Source organism: Pseudonaja textilis, chromosome 5 (genome assembly GCF_049901715.1).
Source record: "Pseudonaja textilis isolate UNSWEBS1 chromosome 5, rPseTex1.2, whole genome shotgun sequence".
NCBI lineage: Eukaryota > Metazoa > Chordata > Lepidosauria > Squamata > Elapidae > Pseudonaja > Pseudonaja textilis.
In genome coordinates, this window is record NC_141994.1 from 16,590,074 (window position 1) to 16,610,441 (window position 20,368).

Genomic DNA, 20,368 nt, shown 5'->3' on the forward strand with positions numbered 1-20,368 from the left:
GACTTCTGTAACAAGGGATCGAGAATCTCTCAGAAGCTCTGTGTTCGTGAAGGAACCAGTGCCATCCACTGTTCCTTGCCACAAACAGGTGAATTTGGATAAGGGCCTTTCACCACTGCTGAGGGGGACTCTCCCTATTCCTTTACCTTGATCTCCATCTCTGGCCTCTGTTTCTAGTCATTGTTTCCAAGGGAAGAGGGATGGGGATGGGGATGGGGATGGAGTGGAGTGGAGTGGAGTGGAGTAGGGTAGGGTAGGGTAGGGTAGGATAGAGTAGAGTGGAGTGGAGTGGAGTGGAGTGGAGTGGAGTGGAGTAGAGTGGAGTAGAGTAGAGTAGAGTAGAGTAGAGTAGAGTAGAATAGAATAGAATAGAATAGAATAGAATAGAATAGAATAGAATAGAATAGAATAGAATAGACCTTGGTGGTCTTCTAGTCCAACCCTCTCCTTAGGCAGAAACTCTATACCATTTCAGACAAATGGTTGTCTAATCTTTCCTTAAAAACTTCCAGTGTTGGAGCATCCAGAACTTCTGGGGGAAAGATTAATTGTTCTAACTGTCAGGAAATGTATCCTCTTGCTTCTCTCCTTGATTGGTTTCCATCCACTGCTTCTTGTCCTGCCCTTCTGGTGCTTTGGAGAATAGCTCGACTGTCTCTTCTTTGGGGGAGATATGGGAACATATCATGAGACAAAGCCCAATAGAGTTTATGTCTCTACAGTACATTCCTTGAGGCTGCTATGGATGGTCAGAATAAGAGGGAATGTCCAGGAAATGAGGACAGTTTAAAGGCACCCACTTCTGGGCTGGGGAGGAGAAGAAAGCAATGGTATGGGAACCCAGCAGAAAAGACACTTTGACAAGGAAACGGGTGCCACGAAGAGGGGCAAGTGAAGGAAAGCCCAGAGGAATAATTAAATCCCGGTAGATGAGAGGACCAAACAGCAAGAAGTAGTTCTTAGAAAGACTGAGGCCAAACAGCATTGAGCTATCAAAAATGGGTGTTCCAGAGCAATCTATTCTCCCCCATTCAGTGTATCTTTATAGCCCTATCAATTCACTTGTCTTTTTTTTTATTAACAAATGAATCGGATGAAGCAAAATAGCACTTGAATATGGGCATTTAGAATTCTCTCCAGATTTTTGGAGCCGTATTTCTCAACTTTTGCAACTTTAAGATGTGTAAAAAAAAAAAAAAACTCCTGTGCTTTAGAGATTCAGGATAGTTTATGTGACAATTTCTCTTCATTTTATCCACACAGTAAGGTAGCTGTTGCTTAACAATCCCCAAACTACTCTATATGTGCCTGCAACAGACTTAAGGATGCCACTTCCGTTGTGGTTGTTAAGCAAATCGTCCACAGTCATTAAGTGATACATCTTGTGACTGCAATTTGCAATTTTACTGTGGGCTTTCTCATTGAGTTAGTGGTCAGAAACTAGCTGTGAGGGTCACCAATGGTGATCACATGATTGCGGGATAATGACTGTTGTAAATATCTACAGACCCCTCACATCTTGGACATAAATTGTTTCATCTTCTACCCTCAAAACAATGCTATAGGGCACTGCACACCAGAACAACTAGACACAAGGACAGTTTTTGCCTGAATGCCATCACTCTGCTAAACAAATAATTCCCTCAACACTGACAAACTATTTACTAAGACTGTATTATTATTATTATTCTCATCCTTCCTATTACCTGTCTCTTCTCACTTATGACTATAACTGTGTTGCTTGTATCTTCACAATTTATATTGTTTTATTTGTTTCCTAGTATGATTGGATTGTTTATTAGTAACCTAGGACTATCACTAAGTGTTGTATCTTATGATTCTTGATGAATGTATTTTATTTTTTCTTGAGAGCATATGCATCAAAGACAAATTCTTTGAGTGTCCAATCACATTTGGCCAATAAAGAATTCTGTTCTAATTCTATTCTAAATGCATGCTGGTTGCAAAGCAGCTGATTCTCAATCACCGAACAGTAGGAACACTGCCACAATTTCAGGTATGAAACCAGTAATGAAGCTACTTTAATTTTAATTTAGTAATGAAGCACTCTAATTTTGAACAGATGCTAAACAGGACACTCATTGAAAGAGGACTACCTGTAATAGGTTGGCCTGAAATCAAAGTCAGCCATTGCCTTTCCATGGCTGAAGGAGGACAGACTTGAGGATCTCCCTATGCTCTGACCTAGGCTTCCCCCAAAAGCATTAAGCATTAATCTTGCATTCACATTCAGCCAAACGCCTGGCAAACAGTCTTTCAAGGATCTAATTAGGAGCACAGACTTTATCCAGCCCGGGAGCTGCCAAGTAAATATTTTCAAACACAGTGCTGACAAGGAAGGACCCAGCAGAGAGTCTCTGAGATGCACAGACAGATCTTCACACTGCTGCAGTGAACGAACGAATGGTTTCCTGCAAAAGCCCCCTCCGTTTTTGCTCCTCTTTTAATCCCTATGGGAGGGGCTATTCACTGTTCACCTGTGGACTTACTCCCACATTGACCCTTAGTTTGTAATTGTTGTTTTCTTTTGGCAGCTCTGCGCATGCGCAGGCTGGGAACTGGCTCCAGCTGCTTCCCCACCTCACTGCTGTCCAACTCTGAAGGCCACTGATAACTGCCAGCTGCCCTGGCCCCATCTCTGCCTCTGATGCAGAGCCCTCGTCTGAGCCTTCCTCAGCCTCCAGGACTGGCCCATGTTCCTCCTCAACCTCCTCACTGTACGACTCTTCTGCCAACTCCACTAGCTGCCGACGGGCCACAAATACCCTAGTTCTACTCAAGCAACTTCCCTACTATAGGTAGTCCTTGACTTATAACCACAACTGAGCCCAAAATTTATGTTGGTAAGTGAGATGTTTGTTAAGTCCCATTTGTCCCATTTTATGACCTTTCTTGACACAGTTGTTAACTCACTAAGTCGAGGACTATCAGGATTACATTACACATAACTGTCTGTAATGGATTTCTCAGAGCCTGGGGAAGAGTGTGGGAGTTTGCAAAATAATACACAACCAAAACATTTGCACATCCTCCCATTTCAGAAAAGTTAGCTGCAACTTCCCACTACTCCAAGAGGCAGTCAGCAGGAAGATTCTCATTGTAACACATTATTGACTGATGGGGCACTAAAATACATAAATCCAGTTTCCAAGATTCTGTAATTTAACCTCCTTCTTCTCAATAAACCTGGTTAATAAAACTCTGTATGAATCTTGTCATCCTAATGATAATTGGCTGCAAAAGGGGCCTGAAATTATCCATCTTGGAAGGTAGATATTTGTACAACCTCCAATGTCAAAATTGCTGATTTATTAGATTTTTAGTCTGCTACCATTTTAAACCCAGTCAGTTTGCAGAAATAAAACAATATATCTGACTTTCTGCTGTTTAAAGAACTGGATTTATGGGAAATTTAGTGACTTAACCTGCAAGCTACTGGCTACCAGGACACTTTACAGAGGGCATAGTAAATGGAAAGTGAAAGGTGTAAAGATTTAGGGTTAGGGCTAGATTTCTTTTTGTTCTTACTGTAATTCATATTGTTGAAAGTTGCCAAACTGACAAGATTTATTTATTTAATCAATCCATTTGTGCCTGCTGCAATCAAAAGGAGTTTCAGTATTCACAACAACATACAATAATGCAATAAAACATCCATGGTGTAAACATAAAATCAATCCTTAAAAATACACAAATCAAATATAGAACCATCTACCATATGTCTGCATCGTCTTATTTACTAGACGCTCTCTGGGGCAATTCAGTCTTGAACAGTTTCCAGAAGGTCTGTGACACACTGGTCATTGTCACTTTCAGTCAGGAAGCTACTCCATTACATGGATGAAGAAGACACACACACCAAAAAAACAAACAAACCCAGGTCCGCTTAGTTCTATGCTTTTAGCAGCCGTTCCATTCTTGACCTTGGCTTCAGACTCTGAGATGCTCAGTTTTCTTTGTCTGAGCTATACAAATGACTTCCCATCTAGTCCAGTGATGGGATTCAAAAAGTTTTGCTACAGGTTCTGTGGGATGGCTTGGTGGGCGTGGTTTGGTGGGTGTGGCTTGTTGGTCATGTGCCTCGGTGAGCGTGGCTTGTTGGCCGTGTGATTGGGTCGGTGTGGCCAACGTCTCACAGCAGCACAGCATTCAGCCACAATTTTTTTTTTTGGAAAAAGTATTTTTATTTTTACAACAAAAACAAACAAATAAAACCATATTTCAATTTAACAGTGTATCGATTGGGCATATACATCCTGTGCACATAATCATATTATCATATATTTCTTACATGTTTATATATATAAAACCATTCTAATCAATATTTTATCTCACATTGGTTAATTATTATATTATCCTTAATATTGTAATTATCTTTCAAAAATATAATTTAGGTTCATCACCTAAATTATATACATTCTCTTGCTCAATCTAAGTCAATTAATTGTAATATATTATTACTATTATCACATGTTTCCATTTCTTGCTCTTCTGTCTAACCATTCATAAAATAAATTCCAAATCTTATAACAATCTTTTTCTTCCTGTTCTCTAATTGCCATTGTCAATCTACTCATTTCTGCACATTCCATTATTTTCTTAATTGTTTCCTCCTCTGTCAGAATGTTCTCATTTTCCAATTTTGTGCAAATACAATTCGAGCTGCTGTTAATACATTAATAATCAAATATGTTATCCCTCTACTATAACCTTTAGGCAAAATTCCCAATAAAAATATCTCCGGTTTTAAATCTATATGTTATTCTATCATTTTTTCCAACCACATGTCCAATATTTTTTAGTGTCAATGTCCACTACAGTATGATCCAGGTATTTGATGACATTTCCAACATTTTGCCAATTTATCTTTGAACATCTTAGCTATTCTTGCTGGGGGTAAGTGACATCTTATACAAGTTCTCTTTGTAGGCCATTGACATAGTTAACTTGTAGTTTCTAGTCCATAGTGTCTGCCATTTATCCAAGTCTATCCCATATCCAAATGTTTTCCCCCATGCAATCATTGTTTCTTTAACGTGCTCTTCCTCTAATTTCACTCCTAATAAATAACCATATAGTTTTTTGATCATCTTTTCTTTGGTGCCTGTTAGGATTTTGTCTAATTCAGTCAGTTCCTTATAAAACCCATCTTAGTATCTTTTTCATACCTTGAGTTTGCAAATATAAATACCACTTAGCCACAAATTTCAACCCTAACCCTAACCCTGTGAGAATGAGATATAAAGAATGACTGATATATGTATAATTAATTAATAATTGAAAAATAAACACTTAAAATGGAACAATAATTACCAAACCAAGGGAGTTTGTTACTTTGTGCCAGTATTGTCACAAAAATCTTCCCTAGCTAACACTACCTTTCATTAGCCCCGGGCTTACTTGGACCAACAGTCCCTAACGGAATGAGAGCCATAGCACAGAGAGAGAAGCCAGGGGATTGAGGGGAAGCCATATTTAGTCACCTAAGCTTTTAAGACATTTCATCTTAAAAATGTCCCTAAATGCGACACAGGTTTCTGAACCTTTCCACTTTGAGGTGGGCGAGGTCAGAAAATCTTCTGCAAAAGTTTGGTGGGTACTCTCCTTTATTGAAATTGGCTCAAATAATCAGCTCTTGTGTTTTCCCTTTCCTCCCTCTTTTACCTGGGGAGTTAGGCCACAGCTAGTCTGAGTTTCTGCCATTTTATTTGTTTCCTGGGTTCAAGCATATGGTGTTGCTGAAACAATCTCTGTGTAGTTTCTCCAAAATCATCTTTCTATAACCAACTTCCCTTTAGATGTTCCACTCGTCCCCAAGTGCATGGAAGTAATAGTAGTTTTTTCCAACAGAAATGGATATGTTTAGCCTAAAGAAGAGATGGCCAATGGCAAATATAATAGCAATCCAGCTCCAGTCCTTGATTGGATGGCCCAGGGAAGAGGTATGAATTTATATCTAATAGTGCCTCCATAGTAGAAGAAGATTCAATGAGTGGAAGCTTTATAGAGGGACATGGAAACTCAAATTAAAGAATTTCCTCGTTCTGAGAGCTATGAAGCAACAGAAAAAGCTTCCTTCCTAGAATTGTAGGAGCTCCATCACTGGAAATTATTAAAGAAAGAATGAACAACTATTGGTCTGGGTTGATGGTCTGAATATTTCTGCTCTGGAGTTATACTAGCTGACCTCTGAGGTCCCAAAAACAATTCTGTTTCTAATTAGCAATAGCACTTAGACTTTTATAATATTGCATAGTGCTTTAAGAGAATCAGCATATTGTCCCCAACAATCTGGGTCGTCATTTTACCGACCTCGGAAGTCTGAGTCAACCTTGAGCCAGTCAGAATCGAACTCCTGGCAATCAGCAAAGACAGCCTGTAATACTGCATTCTAACCACTGCACCACCATGGCTCAATAATTCTGAGTGTGAAAGAGCTGGCTGAATTTGAAACAGGCTGTTTGAATCACTTAATGGGTATTCTGTCCTTAAACAGCTCTACTCAGGCATGATAAACTTACAAACGTCCATTGTATTTTGCTTTACACTCAAAATCATCAATATATGCTTGAAATGTGGTACTACTATTAATTCGAAGTTGTTCAGAACTGAAATATTTTGCAGCTAAGTATCCATGATTATTAGTCATATTATTTTTGCGTTTTTCTTCCATCCAGCTGAAAATGGAGGTTTGTATCTGACACTGGAGGGCAAGGGTTTGCACAGTATAACATTTAAACAAAAATGAGATCCTTGCCGCCAGAATTATCCATCAGAACAAGCATGGTTTAATAGTGGAAGGTACAATTCATGACTCAGTTTCCCAATTCTTGCACCGAACATGGTTTTGAGTGAGATGACTTCAATGGTTTCTTTCATCTCTGTATTTCTATATCTTTAGGAAGAATTACAACAGTGGTTAAGATGCACAGGGGTCCCAAATGAGTGAAGTAAATATGCCTCTTCCCCTCTACTAAATCCCCAGCTCTGGGTTTTGATAGCACAGAGGCATGTTAGGTTGGGCCAAACCTATTTATTCTGCCCAAATTCCAGTCAGTTTTTTCTCTGTATACTACCAGGGTATGCAAAACTACCCCCCCCTTTTGGATTTTCTTTCTTGACCTCAACAGAAATATTCTGGCAATTGGTTCTCAACTTCCTAGAAGTGATCCAGTTTCCAAATGGACTGAATAATGGCAACATATTTTGTACAATTGCACAACAAGGTTTGAAATGTTGTAACTTGGTGGGAAGAATGAGATGGGGAAACAAAAATTAATTAGAAAGCTATCATGTATTGAGAAACCATAATGTATGGTGGAAATTTTCTAGGAACCAATGTTCATATTGGACTTTAAAAAGGCCCTCATTTACAAATATGGATGACAATAAATAGCCAAATAATGATGGTGTCCAGAGGGAGATGAGAATAAAATGTTGGGGAGGAAAAAAACACACATTTGAAATGCATATTTGTTAAAATATTTACTTACGCAATAAAATGGTCATCTGTTAATGAGGGGCAATAGAGCTGGAGGATCCTTCTGAAGTTATTCCTGCTAATAATACCCTCACTTCGAGGATCACATGCTTGCAAAGCTTTGTTAAATTCATTCCAATAACCTTTCACTTGCTCCGTTAGAACATCTTCTGCCTAACAAAAAACCATTTAAGCAAGGAAGTTCAAATTATGGAGAGTTGGAATCTTGCGAAATTATAAAGTCCAACACATCAAAATTCTTGAGTGACTTTTCAAAAGAAAGCATTTGGTTACTTACAATATTCCATGCTTCAAGGACAGAAGTTGGCTTTTTAGCCTTCTTTGAACTATTAGCCCACTTTGAATCTGTCTAATGGGATTAAAAAAAAAGTTAAATTAAAATTCTCTCATATTGTTTCTAAAAATCAAGGTCAGAAAGAATACATAAAGGTTTTAAAAATCTGCACTACACCACTACGTGGGAAAATCTGTGGCTGATGTGATAGCCAGACGATTTATTAAAAACCTGCCTTTATTAAGAGCAAAGGACAAGAGCGCAGGTTTCAGAGGGCAACAAAGCTGGCAATTCAGTGGCATAAAATGAAAAATGAAAGCTTAGCCAACTGGATTTGATTTGAGTTTCTGTTTCCTTAAATAAGCAGAAACACACCAATGGACTTTACATTATTACATCATTACAACTCAGACAGTATATAAGCATATGTTAGTTTGACAATGTGAAAATTGATATAAACTGTAATGACTACAAAAGGATAGCACAAAAGATTTGTAACCAACTGGCACACTGTATGTATATAAAATGGAAGATGGTTTTATGTTTTTATGTTTCGTTTGTATATGTTTGTCTTAAAAAATAAAAACACTTAAAAAAAACCAACTCAGGGGGAATACTGATGATTAGGCAGAAGTTTGGAGATTAAAACTGGCACAAAAGATGGCATAAAGGCATGCTCACTATAGTAATAGCACTCAGCAAGAGCACTTAGACTTACATACTACTTCACATTGCTTTGCAGCCCTCTCTAAGCAGTTTACAGCGTCAGCCTATTGTCGCTAACAATCTGGGTCCTCATTTTACCCACCTCGGAAGGATGGGTGGCTCAGTCACCCTTGAATCTGGTGAGATTCGAACTGCCAAATTGCAGGCAGCCGGCAGTCAGCAGAAGTAGCCAGCAGTACTGCATTCTAACCACTGCACTACCAGTACAGTGTGATGTATCTCCCTTACCTGGGAAGCCTGAAATTTACTGATACGGGTAATTCTCGACTTACGACCACAACTGAACCAAAATTTCCATGCTAAGCAAGGAAGTTGTTATCTGAGTTTTGTCCATTTTATGAGCTTTTTTGCCACAGTTGTTAAGTGAATCATATAGTTATGAGGCGAATCTGGCTGATCCCATTAACTTTGCTTGTTGAAAGCCAGCTGGGGAGGTTACAAATGGTGATCCCATCATCCTGGGACTGTGCAACTGTCATAAATGTATACTAGTTGTCAAGTACCTGAATGATGATCACGTGACCATGGGGAAGCTGCAACAGTCATAAAGTGTGAAAAACGGTCATAAGTCACTTTTTTTCAATGCCATTGCAACTTCAAACTGTCACTGAACAAAGGACTAAGTCATTATTTTGAGGACTACCTGTACTGCACACCTTTCCTATGTCTATTGGATAAGGCAATATGGTGAGGCATTCAGTAGTAAACCAATAGTAAATCAAAACTATCATAAGAAATATAGTTTTCGATTTACTATACAACCATAACTGAGCCCAGAATTATGGTCATAAATGATGCCAGTTGTTAAATGGGTCATTGCATGACCATGTCTGATTTTTATGACTTTTGGGTGGCAGTCATTAAGTAAATGTAGTAGTCATTAAGTGAACAACATGGTTGTTAAGCATATCCATTGTCTGCAACAAGCGTTTTTTTTTCTTCTAGAAACTGGAAGTAAATTCTGATCTCCAGCAAAAAAAACCATTGTAAATTGCAACGTGAATGCAGAACCCTGCAAACGTAAATGCAAGTGCCCAAAATGAGATCACATGACCACAGGAGGGGCCCAGCTGCTAGAACTCTGAATCTGGATCCTAAGTACATTTTTAGGGTCTATCATAATTTTGAACTGTCTCTTAAGTGACCAGTCGTAAGTCAAGGACTATCTGTAAAGCCTCCTCCAAGTTAGGCTTGATTCCTGGAGACCTCACAAATTTGTCCATGTAGCTTTTCTGAGCATAAAGCACAGAAGTTGTTTATCATCATCAAAATGGTCCACAGGATATAGTTAAAAAAATATCAAGATGGCAGCCATGACTATGTGATCAAAACTCCACCTGTTTCTTATAAAGGATTTACCACACCCTGCCGACACTCCTGCACTACTGTTTTTAGGAGACTCAGCCCCAATCCTTCTTACATTTTTCAAGATTGATAGTATGACTTACTCAGAGGTGGTATTCAGCAGGCCCTGACCAGTTCTGGAGAAGCGGTAGTGGAAATTTTTAGTAGTTCAGAGAACCAGCAAATGCCGCCACCTCTGACTGGAGATTTTATAGTATTCAGAAAAATTTGAATTCCACCATTGGACTTGCTGATGTCAGCAGATTGACTTTCACAAGTTGAGCTCTTCTGTAACTTCATAGATCTAAGTTTTCCCCACTCATAGCGCAACTCAGCTTTCAAGAGAATCCCAAGGAATGTGAGATGAATGAGGGGTATTTATATATAGTGGTACCTCTTGTCAGTCTGTCCCCCAAAGCTTAGGAAGAGCTGTTTTTGAACCTTTGCTCTTTGTTTTAATCATTTATACCAGAAAGAAATAAAGATAAGTGATCGGTGATGGAACTTACTACGGAATCTTTTTCAAAGAGGTTTAAAAATTCATTGTAGCTTAGATGTCCAGTATGCTCTGGATCAATTATCTTGATTAGTTCTTGGAAATCATCATCACTTATTCGAAACATGATGCAATCTAAAATGCGTCTAAGTTCATTTCTTGTAATTTTCCCATCTTGATTCTAAAAACATAAGCAGAGCATTTAACAATATTAAAAGATAGCATAAAGCCCGTAACTCACCCCAACCAACAACTAAAAAGCTGCACACAACAGGCACCACTTAAATGCTACACACAGAATGCTACACACTCAGTAGCACATTCTGTGAAAGAGAAGTTCCTTGAGCTAAAAGCTTGGAAGACTAAACCTCTAGTCCTGATGACTGACCCAAATTGGATCTTGCAACATTCTACTGAAACTTATATTTGCCTTCATTTATGAGGAAAGTTTAATATTTTTTGCTAATAACCTCCTGCTTTTTGAGTCAACAGGAATAATTTAAGATCAATGCAAAACTAAAAATGTCTGAAAGATCCCAAACAGAATAATTGTGCAGGAAAGGGGAGAGAGGAGGGGTATCTTATCAATACTCATACTCTGTCAAGCATCAAAAAAGCCTTCTTCAGAGAAGAATAAGCATCTTGAATATGTCCATGCAGCTTTAAGAGAATCCGATCACTTGACAAGGCTTCATCCAATTTTCTGCTTCTGTAAGGAAAATATTACTTGAATTCTACTACGTGATGTGACTGCACATCTCAAGACTGAGAAAACTTTAATCCTGGGTTACTATCACCAGGAATGAATTCATGTGTCAGGCTTCCAAAACTAAGAAAGACCCACTTTCTAAGCAGTTTTCTTTATTGTTGCTCAAAGACAGATAGAAATCTTGCCCATTTAAAGCAGGGTAGGTGCACCATAAAACATGTACTCTGGGAACTCTTGGCGAAGAGTCAGCCTCTTCATCTTCTTCCTGTCACACAAACTATCAAAACTGAGTTCTCTCTTGTTCCTCTGGAACGGGGTCGCCAACCTTTTGGACCCCAGGGACCACCAAACTCATAATTTTAGATCCCAGGGACCACTAACCGGTTCTGTTGGCATGGCTTAATTTGTGGGTGTGGCTTGGTGGTCATGTGACTGGCTGGGCATGGCTTGTATGTAAATATTATATTGATTTTTTTTTAAAAAAGAGCAACTTTTACCCAAAATCAGGCACAGCAGGCAGGCAGATTGAGTTGCTCACAGAATCACAGATTCATTCAGAGATCTATCTATCTGCCATTGGCTAGCTTAGTCAGTCACATAAAATTTGTTTGCAAGGAAACTCACAAAATTAACTCACAACACACCATGCATGTAAATATTGAATTTTTTATTTTAAAAAAAGAGCAACTTTTACCCAAAATCAGGCAAAGCAGGCAGATTGAGTTGCTCACAGAATCATTCAGTGATCTATCTATCTGCCATCGGCTAGCTCAGTCTCTCAAATTTGCTTGCCGTGAGTCTGCACTGAATTTGCTTGCAAGCATACTTTCAGTCCTAAGGGAAGTTCAGCTGTGCTGAGCCAAAGATCTAAAGACTATCTAGGAAGCAAGAAATCCAACCATTTCCTGCTTCCTAGCTAATCTAAATCTCCCGGCACAGCAGAACAGATGATGGTCAGAAAAAGGAAAAATAGCAATTTAGCAGGCAAGTTTACTGGGTAAGGAGTGAGTGGTCAGGGAGGGTTCCTGCGGGCCATGTGGGCGGCACAGCCTTGTGTTTCTGCACAGCCTGGATGAATTGCTTTGTGGGGGTGCTCTGGGGGTGAGATTTCTCTGTGGCCCACCAACATTTTCTCATAGCCCACCGGTTGGCGACCACTGCGCTGGAATGTACTCCCTCCCTCCTGGGAATCTGGATAACAGTTCATTACATATGTTGTGCATTCAGAAGGTTGTTTTAAGGAAATAAATAGTGAAGTGAACCCCCTCTTTGGGTCCAAAAGAAATAAAAAGCTGCAGTCATAAGCAGAAGTCCACAAGTTTGCTGTAGCTGCCAAAAAAAGTTAGTAAAAATCTTAGGCTGGGTCAAGAGAGGTATAATGTTGAGATCGTGGGACTTTCCATTCTCTGTTGCATGGATCATATCACACCTGGAATACTGTGTCCTGTTCTGGTCACTGTACTGTATCTCAAGAAGACAGTGTGGAATTAGAAAGAGTGCAGAGAAGAGAAACCAAGATGGTGAAGGGCTTGTGGGGGCTAAATCTTATAAAAAGGAACTTAGTATGTTTAACTTAAAGAAGAGAAGGCTGAGGGGAGACATGTCAGCAGTCTTTCCATTTTTGAAGTGTTTTTATAGAGAAGAAGAGGTAGACTTGTTTTCTGCAGTGCTTGAAACTTAGCGCCCAAGACCCAACTGATGTAAGTGCTATGGAATGAAATCCAACAGGAAGGAAGGAAGGAAGGAAGGAGGGATTGGAAAGAGAAAAAGGACTGATTTTGCAGGTCAACCCCAGCACTGCAATGCTATCTTGTATGTAAAATCTACAATCACACAGTGCAAAGCTTTGGTGCAAAATGCTTGTATACAAAGAGTGATCAGCAGATGGAGATTGCGTAAGGACTTTTTAATGTCTCATTCTCTCCCTCCCTCATCTACCACACAATGTGCTACAATTTACAATATCTGTCAAAATCTTATGAAGCTTAATGACAGACAAAAGCAGATCTCCATATTCCAATCTCTTTTAGTAAAGACAGGTTTTCTAAGCCTGATAGTATGCCTCCTCTGCCAGCACAGGTGGGGTGGGCCACTCCCAGTGGGATAAGATGGTTCCTTGTGTAAACTAGACCCATGCCATTCAGGGCTTTAAAGGAAATGACCAACACCTTGAATTGCACCTGGTAGCAAACCAGCAGTCATGTAGCATGGGCCACCCCATGGGGTAGGGTGGGGGGTGGGGGTTTCATAAAATAATTTAATGGACACCAGGGCATGATCTGACCATGGCAAAGGGGATAATGTTAGATTCCCTCACCAGAACACACTGCCATTGCTCCAACAAGAAAATCATAGCTGGCATGTAACCACTCTCCTGAGTTGGGCCCAAGATGATCTAGGATATGCCCATGGCCACCATGGTGGACATGAACTCCTGGGCTGCTTCTGAGGCACACTCAAAGACGGCAGGTTAGAGTTGCCCAGAACCATGAGTCTGGGGAACATTACCACCAGCCCCAAGATAACCTCCAACAGCTCGGGTAGGGAGGCTGGTTCAGTGGTAACATTCCCAACTGATCCCATTAGCTCAGCTTCAGTAACTCACAACCAGAAACTTGGGGAGTGAGGCCCCTGAGTGCTACAAGAGATTCTTGGATTACCATTGCCACCCCAACTCTCCTACCCCGGGGTCTTGGCTGTTGCCAAACCCTAAACCTGGTTGGGAACATCTCCAAGAGGGAAACCTCCACTTCTGGAGTCATGGAGGTCTTGGTGACGCATGCCAGGAGTACCCTCCCCCTCAATAAGGTCTTGAATAAGAGAAGCTTATTATTGACTGACTTTGCATTCACTAGCAGCAACCAAACCTCAAGGGATGCTGCCCAGGAATTGGGAATGAACTCAGGTGAGTGAAACAACCCACTGACATATTCAAGGCATCTTCCCCTGTAACGGCCTGCATTCTGTTTATACTCTTGACACATCTGAATTTGCTATCATATAAGATGTGAAAGATAGGATTACGGAATCATAGGGCTGGAAGGGAGTTTGGAAGTCAACTAGACCACCTTCCCTGTCTGGGTCTTCTTCAGATATCCTAATTTTTGCTTGAAAGCCACCCAGCTCTAAGCTGCGGGCTGGTCCATGGCTTTCAGAGTCAGGAAATGTCTCCTAATTTTGAAATTGAATCTCCCTCTGAAAAGCTGTGACCCACTGTTTTTCCTCTTACTCTCAAGTGCTCTGGAAAATAAACTCTCATGTGACATCCCTTTATGTGGTGGAACACTGTTATCACGACTCCCTTTAGGCTAAACCACTATTTCTCAATCTTAGTGACGCTAAGATATGTGAACTTCAATTCCCAGAATTAAATTCTGGCAGTTGATGCCCACATCATAGAGTCACCAAGGTTGAGAAACATTAGGCTAAATATTTTCTAAGTTTTTTAGCTGCTTTTCAGAGGATTTGACCCCACCATCTTCATTGTTCTTCTCTGTATTATGTAACGGTAAAAACTGTTGCAGAGGATCATTACAGGAAGCATAGAAATAAATGGAATCTATAAGTGGAATTTCTCTCCTACCTGTGATGTTTTCTTTTAGAAGATACTTGGCCACTATCAAACAGCAAAGGCTCTTGGAATTTACTTAGAAACTTCTCCCAAGCCATGTTTTTGGATAATTTTATTCCAAATCTGAACAACAAAATAGCGTATTTATATTTTTAATACTATGCCTTTCTTTTATATCTGGGAATTCAACAGTACAATTGAGAACACTTCTCTGAGCACAGAAGAGGAAATCTTAGAGCAAGAAAATTATGCAGTATTTTTCTTCTCAACATATCTCCCACCAAATACAAAACACTATAGATTATAAACTTCTAGTATCTGGTGAAGAGGACAAATCTCCAAATATACACTATTTCATGGATTTAATCTTACAATTCAACAGTTTCCAGCAATAGAATTAGAACAATGATAACTGATACAATAATCAATGTTATCCTTAGGAATATACACAATTTCAGGCCACTCTACAATGGAACATATGCTAAATGGATTGTGAACAATCCAAGATTTTACAATATCAAACATCTAGCAGAAGCAACTATAAAATGTTGACACATAAATATTTTATTAACACAATAAAATTACAAATAGTTTCTTACCATCTCATACAAAAGAGAAAATATGTATATATTTTAAAGCAGCCTCCCACAACTTGTGCATTCCTAGAGCTAAGCACAAACTTAAATCTTTCTAACATAATGAATCTTTAATCTAGAGAAAGCCACTTGTATGTTTCGTTTCTGCATCACATCTTTGTCGTTGTATTCACATTAGCATATTTGTGCAATATCACCCTAATAGATGTGGCAGCTCAAAACTTGAACTTTCCTGTTTATAGCACTATTAGAATGGCATTGCACTTCCTCTTACTGAAGTAAAAAGGCTGAGAATCACTGCATACATAAATGCATAGGAAAAAAGTTTCTTCTGGAAAGTTGTAAGCAGTGACTATCACAATTATGTGGTTACATCTAACCTTTTAAAAAATGAAGTGGGAGAATGTAGCCACAGTATTTTCAGTAGCGCAATAATTGATGATTACTACAGATGGTTGGAAATTAGTTGAAGACATTTATGATTTATTTGGTAAATACACAACACAGTGAAGTCATAGCAAAAGCTGTGAGTCTTTCTCTATGTACGCTCTATTAGCAGAAGCTTTTCCGCTTTAAGGAGCTAAAGGTGTTGCTCTGATATTGGTGTACAGTTTTCCTTTGCTGAAACTATTATTTATTTCCTTTTGTTTCTTATTTCTTTATCACATTTGAAATCTGCCCACACAAGCGACTCTAAGCAGCATTCAGATTAAAAACATAAAAAGTCAAACAACAATGGAAACCATAAGAGAGAAAATACAACTGAAGAGAGAAACAGCAAACACTCAAACAAGGCAACCAACACAGAGTTAAGTTTATACCACACCTTAGGTCAAGAGTGAGGGCTTGAAAATTAGTCTAAAAGACTATAGAGTTATGACTGTTTGCATCTCAGATACTATAGGGGATACTATGACGAGAGGCTGGTGCCATGACAGAGAAGACCCACATCCTAGGTCCTATCACATGGCAGGCTTGAAAAATGAAACACAAACCATGCCAACTCTTTTAGATCTTACAGAAAAGCAAATACCATGAGAGAAAGAAGGTCTCTCAAATGACAAGCCCTCTGTCACGTAGGGCTTCATCAATTGCAACCAGGCCCTTGAATTGCACTCAGAAGCCTGCTGAATCAGTGTGCTCAAGTAGCAAAGGTGTTAATGTTCTGTATTAACATTCTTGTAGACTCGCACTCTGATTGGTCCACCCGGACCGCAACCCGATTGGTCCACTGAATGACTGTGATTGGAGCACTAAGAATCTACTGCGATTGGCCGAGCCGATCGCGGGAGATTCAAAGCGTTGCCATTGGCCGCCGAGCCGCCAGCCGGCTGTATAAAGCCAAGCGGCTCGCACACTTTAGCTGTCCTTGTTCTGAAGCTACAATTAAGAGCTGATTGTTCACTTTCGCGTCTCGCCTCTTATGTGACCCGATCCACCGATTTAATACTGGCGCCGAAGGTGGAATCGTGAGGCGAGGACCAACTAGCACGTGGCAAACGGCGCTCAACGACCAGCAAGATGGCCAGCACCCTGCCGCCCGCTCCGTTCGACCCAGCAACCGAAGACTGGGAGTCGTACATCGATCGTTTCCAGATGTTCCTGGAATGCAGCAACCTCAAGGATGCCAACGGCCAGAGGAAACGGGCAGTATTTCTAACACACTGCGGCCCCACGGTATTCAAAATGGCCAAGGCGCTGGCAAAGCCCACCGACGTCAAGGAGATGGACTGGGCTGACCTCGAGCCCATCTTGCGACGCCATTACGCCCCTACCGTGCCCATCCTCATCCGTAGGCACGACTTCTACCGCCAAGATCAGCGCGAAGGCGAGACCATCGGCGACTTCGTGGCTCAACTGCGGAACCTGGGAGGCCCTGCGAATTCCCGACCTGGACCAGGCGCTTCGGGACCGAGTCGTCCTCGGACTCAGAGACCCCGTGCTGCAGAGCCGGCTGATGGCCAAAGGCAACATCTCCCTCGACGCCCTCGCCGAGGCTACCGCCGAGGCCACCCGCCAATCAGCAGCCCGGATGAGACAAGCCAACATGACTGAACGGCCACCGACCAACGGCGACCTCAGCCACTGCGAAGCCCGGGGAAGCCAGCCGCGAGAAACGACCACGCATCATGGCGACTTGAACCCCAATCCGACACCGAGGACGAAGACGAGGAAATTCATCGGCTACAGACCGAGCGTGACCGCCCGGCACCGCAGGGGACGTAAGTCGGGTTTCCATTGCGCCAGCTGCGGCGATCACCCCGCCTCCGAATGCCGCTTCCTCGACGCCATTTGCCGGCATTGCAGAAGCGGGGCACATCGCCAAGGTGTGCTGGAACAAAAAGAGCTACAGCCCGCAGCGACGAGGAAACAGCCCACGACGTCGAGATGGCACCCCCAGGCACCGAGACCGCCCGACCGAGAGCCGGTGGAGCGCGACAACCGCAGCAGACGACTCAGCGAAGCACAGCGGTGCGAGGAAACCCACCAGAAGGTCGTCATCGGCCATTCGTCAACCATGGATGCCCGAAAGGTACACGTGGCACTGTGCATCGAGAACCAGCCCTGCGAGATGGAAGTGGACTCCGGTCCTACCTCTCAATGGTCTCTTGGCGCACAATCAAGCGCCTAGTCCCGACCATCCGCCGCAACGAACTAGACGACCAGAAGCTAATCCTGAAAGACTACCAGGGAAACCGCATCCCTGTAGCCGGCATCGGGCATTTTAAGGTCACATTCAAGAACCACACCGACATCTTGCCACTCAGAATCGTGGACCAGGACCGCCCCAGCTTGCTCGGCCTGCAATGGTTCTCCCCGCTGGGCATCGAGGTGACGGGCATCCATCACACAGACGAGGCCGACTGGGAAGCGACTCTCGTAAAAGAATTCCAAGAGGTTTTCGACAACTCGCTAGGCAAGTACCGAGGGCCCCTATATCTTTCAACCTTAACCCTAACATCGCCCCAATCCGCCTCAAACCTCGGCGAGTGCCTTTTGCGCTCAAGCCGAAAATCGACGAGCAACTAGACAAGCTCATCGCGCAAGGGGTCCTAGAGCCCATCGACCATGCCCGTTGGGAAACGCCCATAGTCACCCCCATCAAACCCGATGGCTCCATAAGAATTTGCGGGGACTACAAGGCCACCCTCAATCACGTGCTGCAGCAAAGCGCCTACCCAGTCCCAGTAGTACAGCACCTTCTGCACTCACTGGGGAGGCCGGGTCTTCGCAAAACTCGACTTGGCACAAGCGTATCAGCAATTGCCGGTCGATGCGGAGACAGCCGAGCGCAACGATTGTTACACACCGGGGGCCTTTCGGTGCAACCGACTCCAATTGAGTCAGTGTCGCCCAGGAGTCTTCCAAAGCCTCACGGAAAGGCTCCTCCAGGGAATAAAAGGGGTGGTTCCCTACTTCGATGATGTGCTGATCGCAGCCGCCAACAGAGAACAATTGGAGACCCGTTTAAGGGCGGTGCTTAGCAAATTCAAAGACGCCGGCCTTAAAGTCAAAAGAAACAAATGCCAACTCCACACCGAGAGGGTCGAATTCCTGGGGTACCTCCTGGACCGGCACGGAATACACCCAACCGGGAAGAAACTCAGAGCCATCAAGGAAGCCCCCACACCAACAAACAAGGCAGAACTACAGGCATTTTTGGGACTGCTTAATTTTTACAATGTTTTCCTACCCCAGAAGGCGACCGTAGCGGAACCCCTACACCGGCTACTCGATAAAGCGGCCATCTGGACCTGGGGGAAGTGGGAGGAGACTGCATTCCAACAAACAAAAAACCTGCTGACATCGGACGCAGTCCTGATCCAGTATAGCGAGACCCTCCCACTCACGGTAACTTGCGACGTATCACCTTTCGGCATCGGAGCAGTCCTCAGCCACACCCTACCCGACGGGAAGGAAGCACCCATCGCCTTCTTCTCCAGAACGCTGGCCAAGCCGGAAAGAAATTACAGTCAACTGGACAAAGAAGCCCTCGCCATCATCGCCGGAGTGAAAAGGTTCCACGAGTACCTTTACGGTAGGAACTTTTCGATCATTACGGACCACAAACCCCAAGAGTCGCCGCCCCGATCCTGGAATGGGAAACCCCCAGAGGACCATGGTCGCGACTACACATAGACTTCGCCGGGCCAACCAAGGGGCATACATTCCTCATCACCGTAGATGCTTACTCCAACTGGCTGGAGGTAAGCACCATGAGGGCAACAACAACAGAAGCGGTCATCGACAAACTCAACAGACTCTTTGCAACGCATGGGCTACCGGATGTCATAGTGTCGGACAACGGGCCACAGTTCACGGCGCTGGCATTTGAAAAATACCTGGCCGAACGGGGCATCAGACACGCCTTAACCTCGACGGCTCACCCGGCGGCGAGCGTAGGGCGGACGGATGGTCCAATACACAAAAAAACCATCCAAAAATCGAAACCGGTGACATCCAAGAAAAATAAACAAGCTACTCTTCATACAACACATCACGCTGAGCACAACCACGAACAAGAGCCCAGCGGAGTTACTGATGGGAAGGAAACTGAGGTCCCCACTGGACCGCCTACACCCCACCTACAACCCAGAGAAACCCCCAGACTCCTCCAGCCGGTACCGTGCGTTCAACATCGGGACACGGTCTACGCAAAGAACTTCACGGAGACCCCTCTGGGTACCTGCACAAATAACACAGGTAACCGGGCCCGATCATACAGACTCCAAACGACGGACGGAAGGAGCTGGAAGCGGCACATCGACCAGCTACGGTCCAGACTAGCCGCCAACACCCCCGACGCCTCGGCAACAACAAACACGGAAAGCAGAGAGGGAGGGGAAGCCTCAACAACCAAGCTAGGGAACAACAAAAGGCCGGAATCGTCAACGGCACAGCCCCAACGCAGCGAACACCCCCACCAGAAGACAGCAACATTCAAATAAACCAGCCATACTCACCAGTAGACCTCGAACTGTCGCAGACGGGATCTTCACCTGGAAGATACAGCCAAGCCAGCTCAACCAGCCCGGAAAGACCAAGCGAGAGCAACAGGAACCGCAACTCGACCGACCCAGGTAGTCCGGGCGGGAGCTGCGGCAACAGGCCCGGCTCACCCTTCCAGGC

At 42.9% G+C, this 20,368-nt stretch overlaps 1 protein-coding gene across 2 annotated transcripts in view; it reads right to left on the reverse strand.

The window, feature by feature from the left end:
• The window catches only part of EFCAB6 (EF-hand calcium binding domain 6), a 121,583-nt gene that overhangs the window by 71,059 nt on the left and 30,156 nt on the right, over positions 1–20,368 (reverse strand). For both annotated transcript variants that reach the window (XM_087934184.1, XM_087934183.1), the window contains exons 10-14: positions 14,655–14,765; positions 10,960–11,071; positions 10,376–10,543; positions 7,800–7,871; positions 7,515–7,675 (exon numbers count right to left, since the gene is read on the reverse strand). In XM_087934184.1, coding sequence (XP_087790310.1) covers positions 7,515–7,675; positions 7,800–7,871; positions 10,376–10,543; positions 10,960–11,071; positions 14,655–14,765 — 624 coding nt within the window. The remainder of the gene's footprint in view (positions 1–7,514; positions 7,676–7,799; positions 7,872–10,375; positions 10,544–10,959; positions 11,072–14,654; positions 14,766–20,368) is intronic.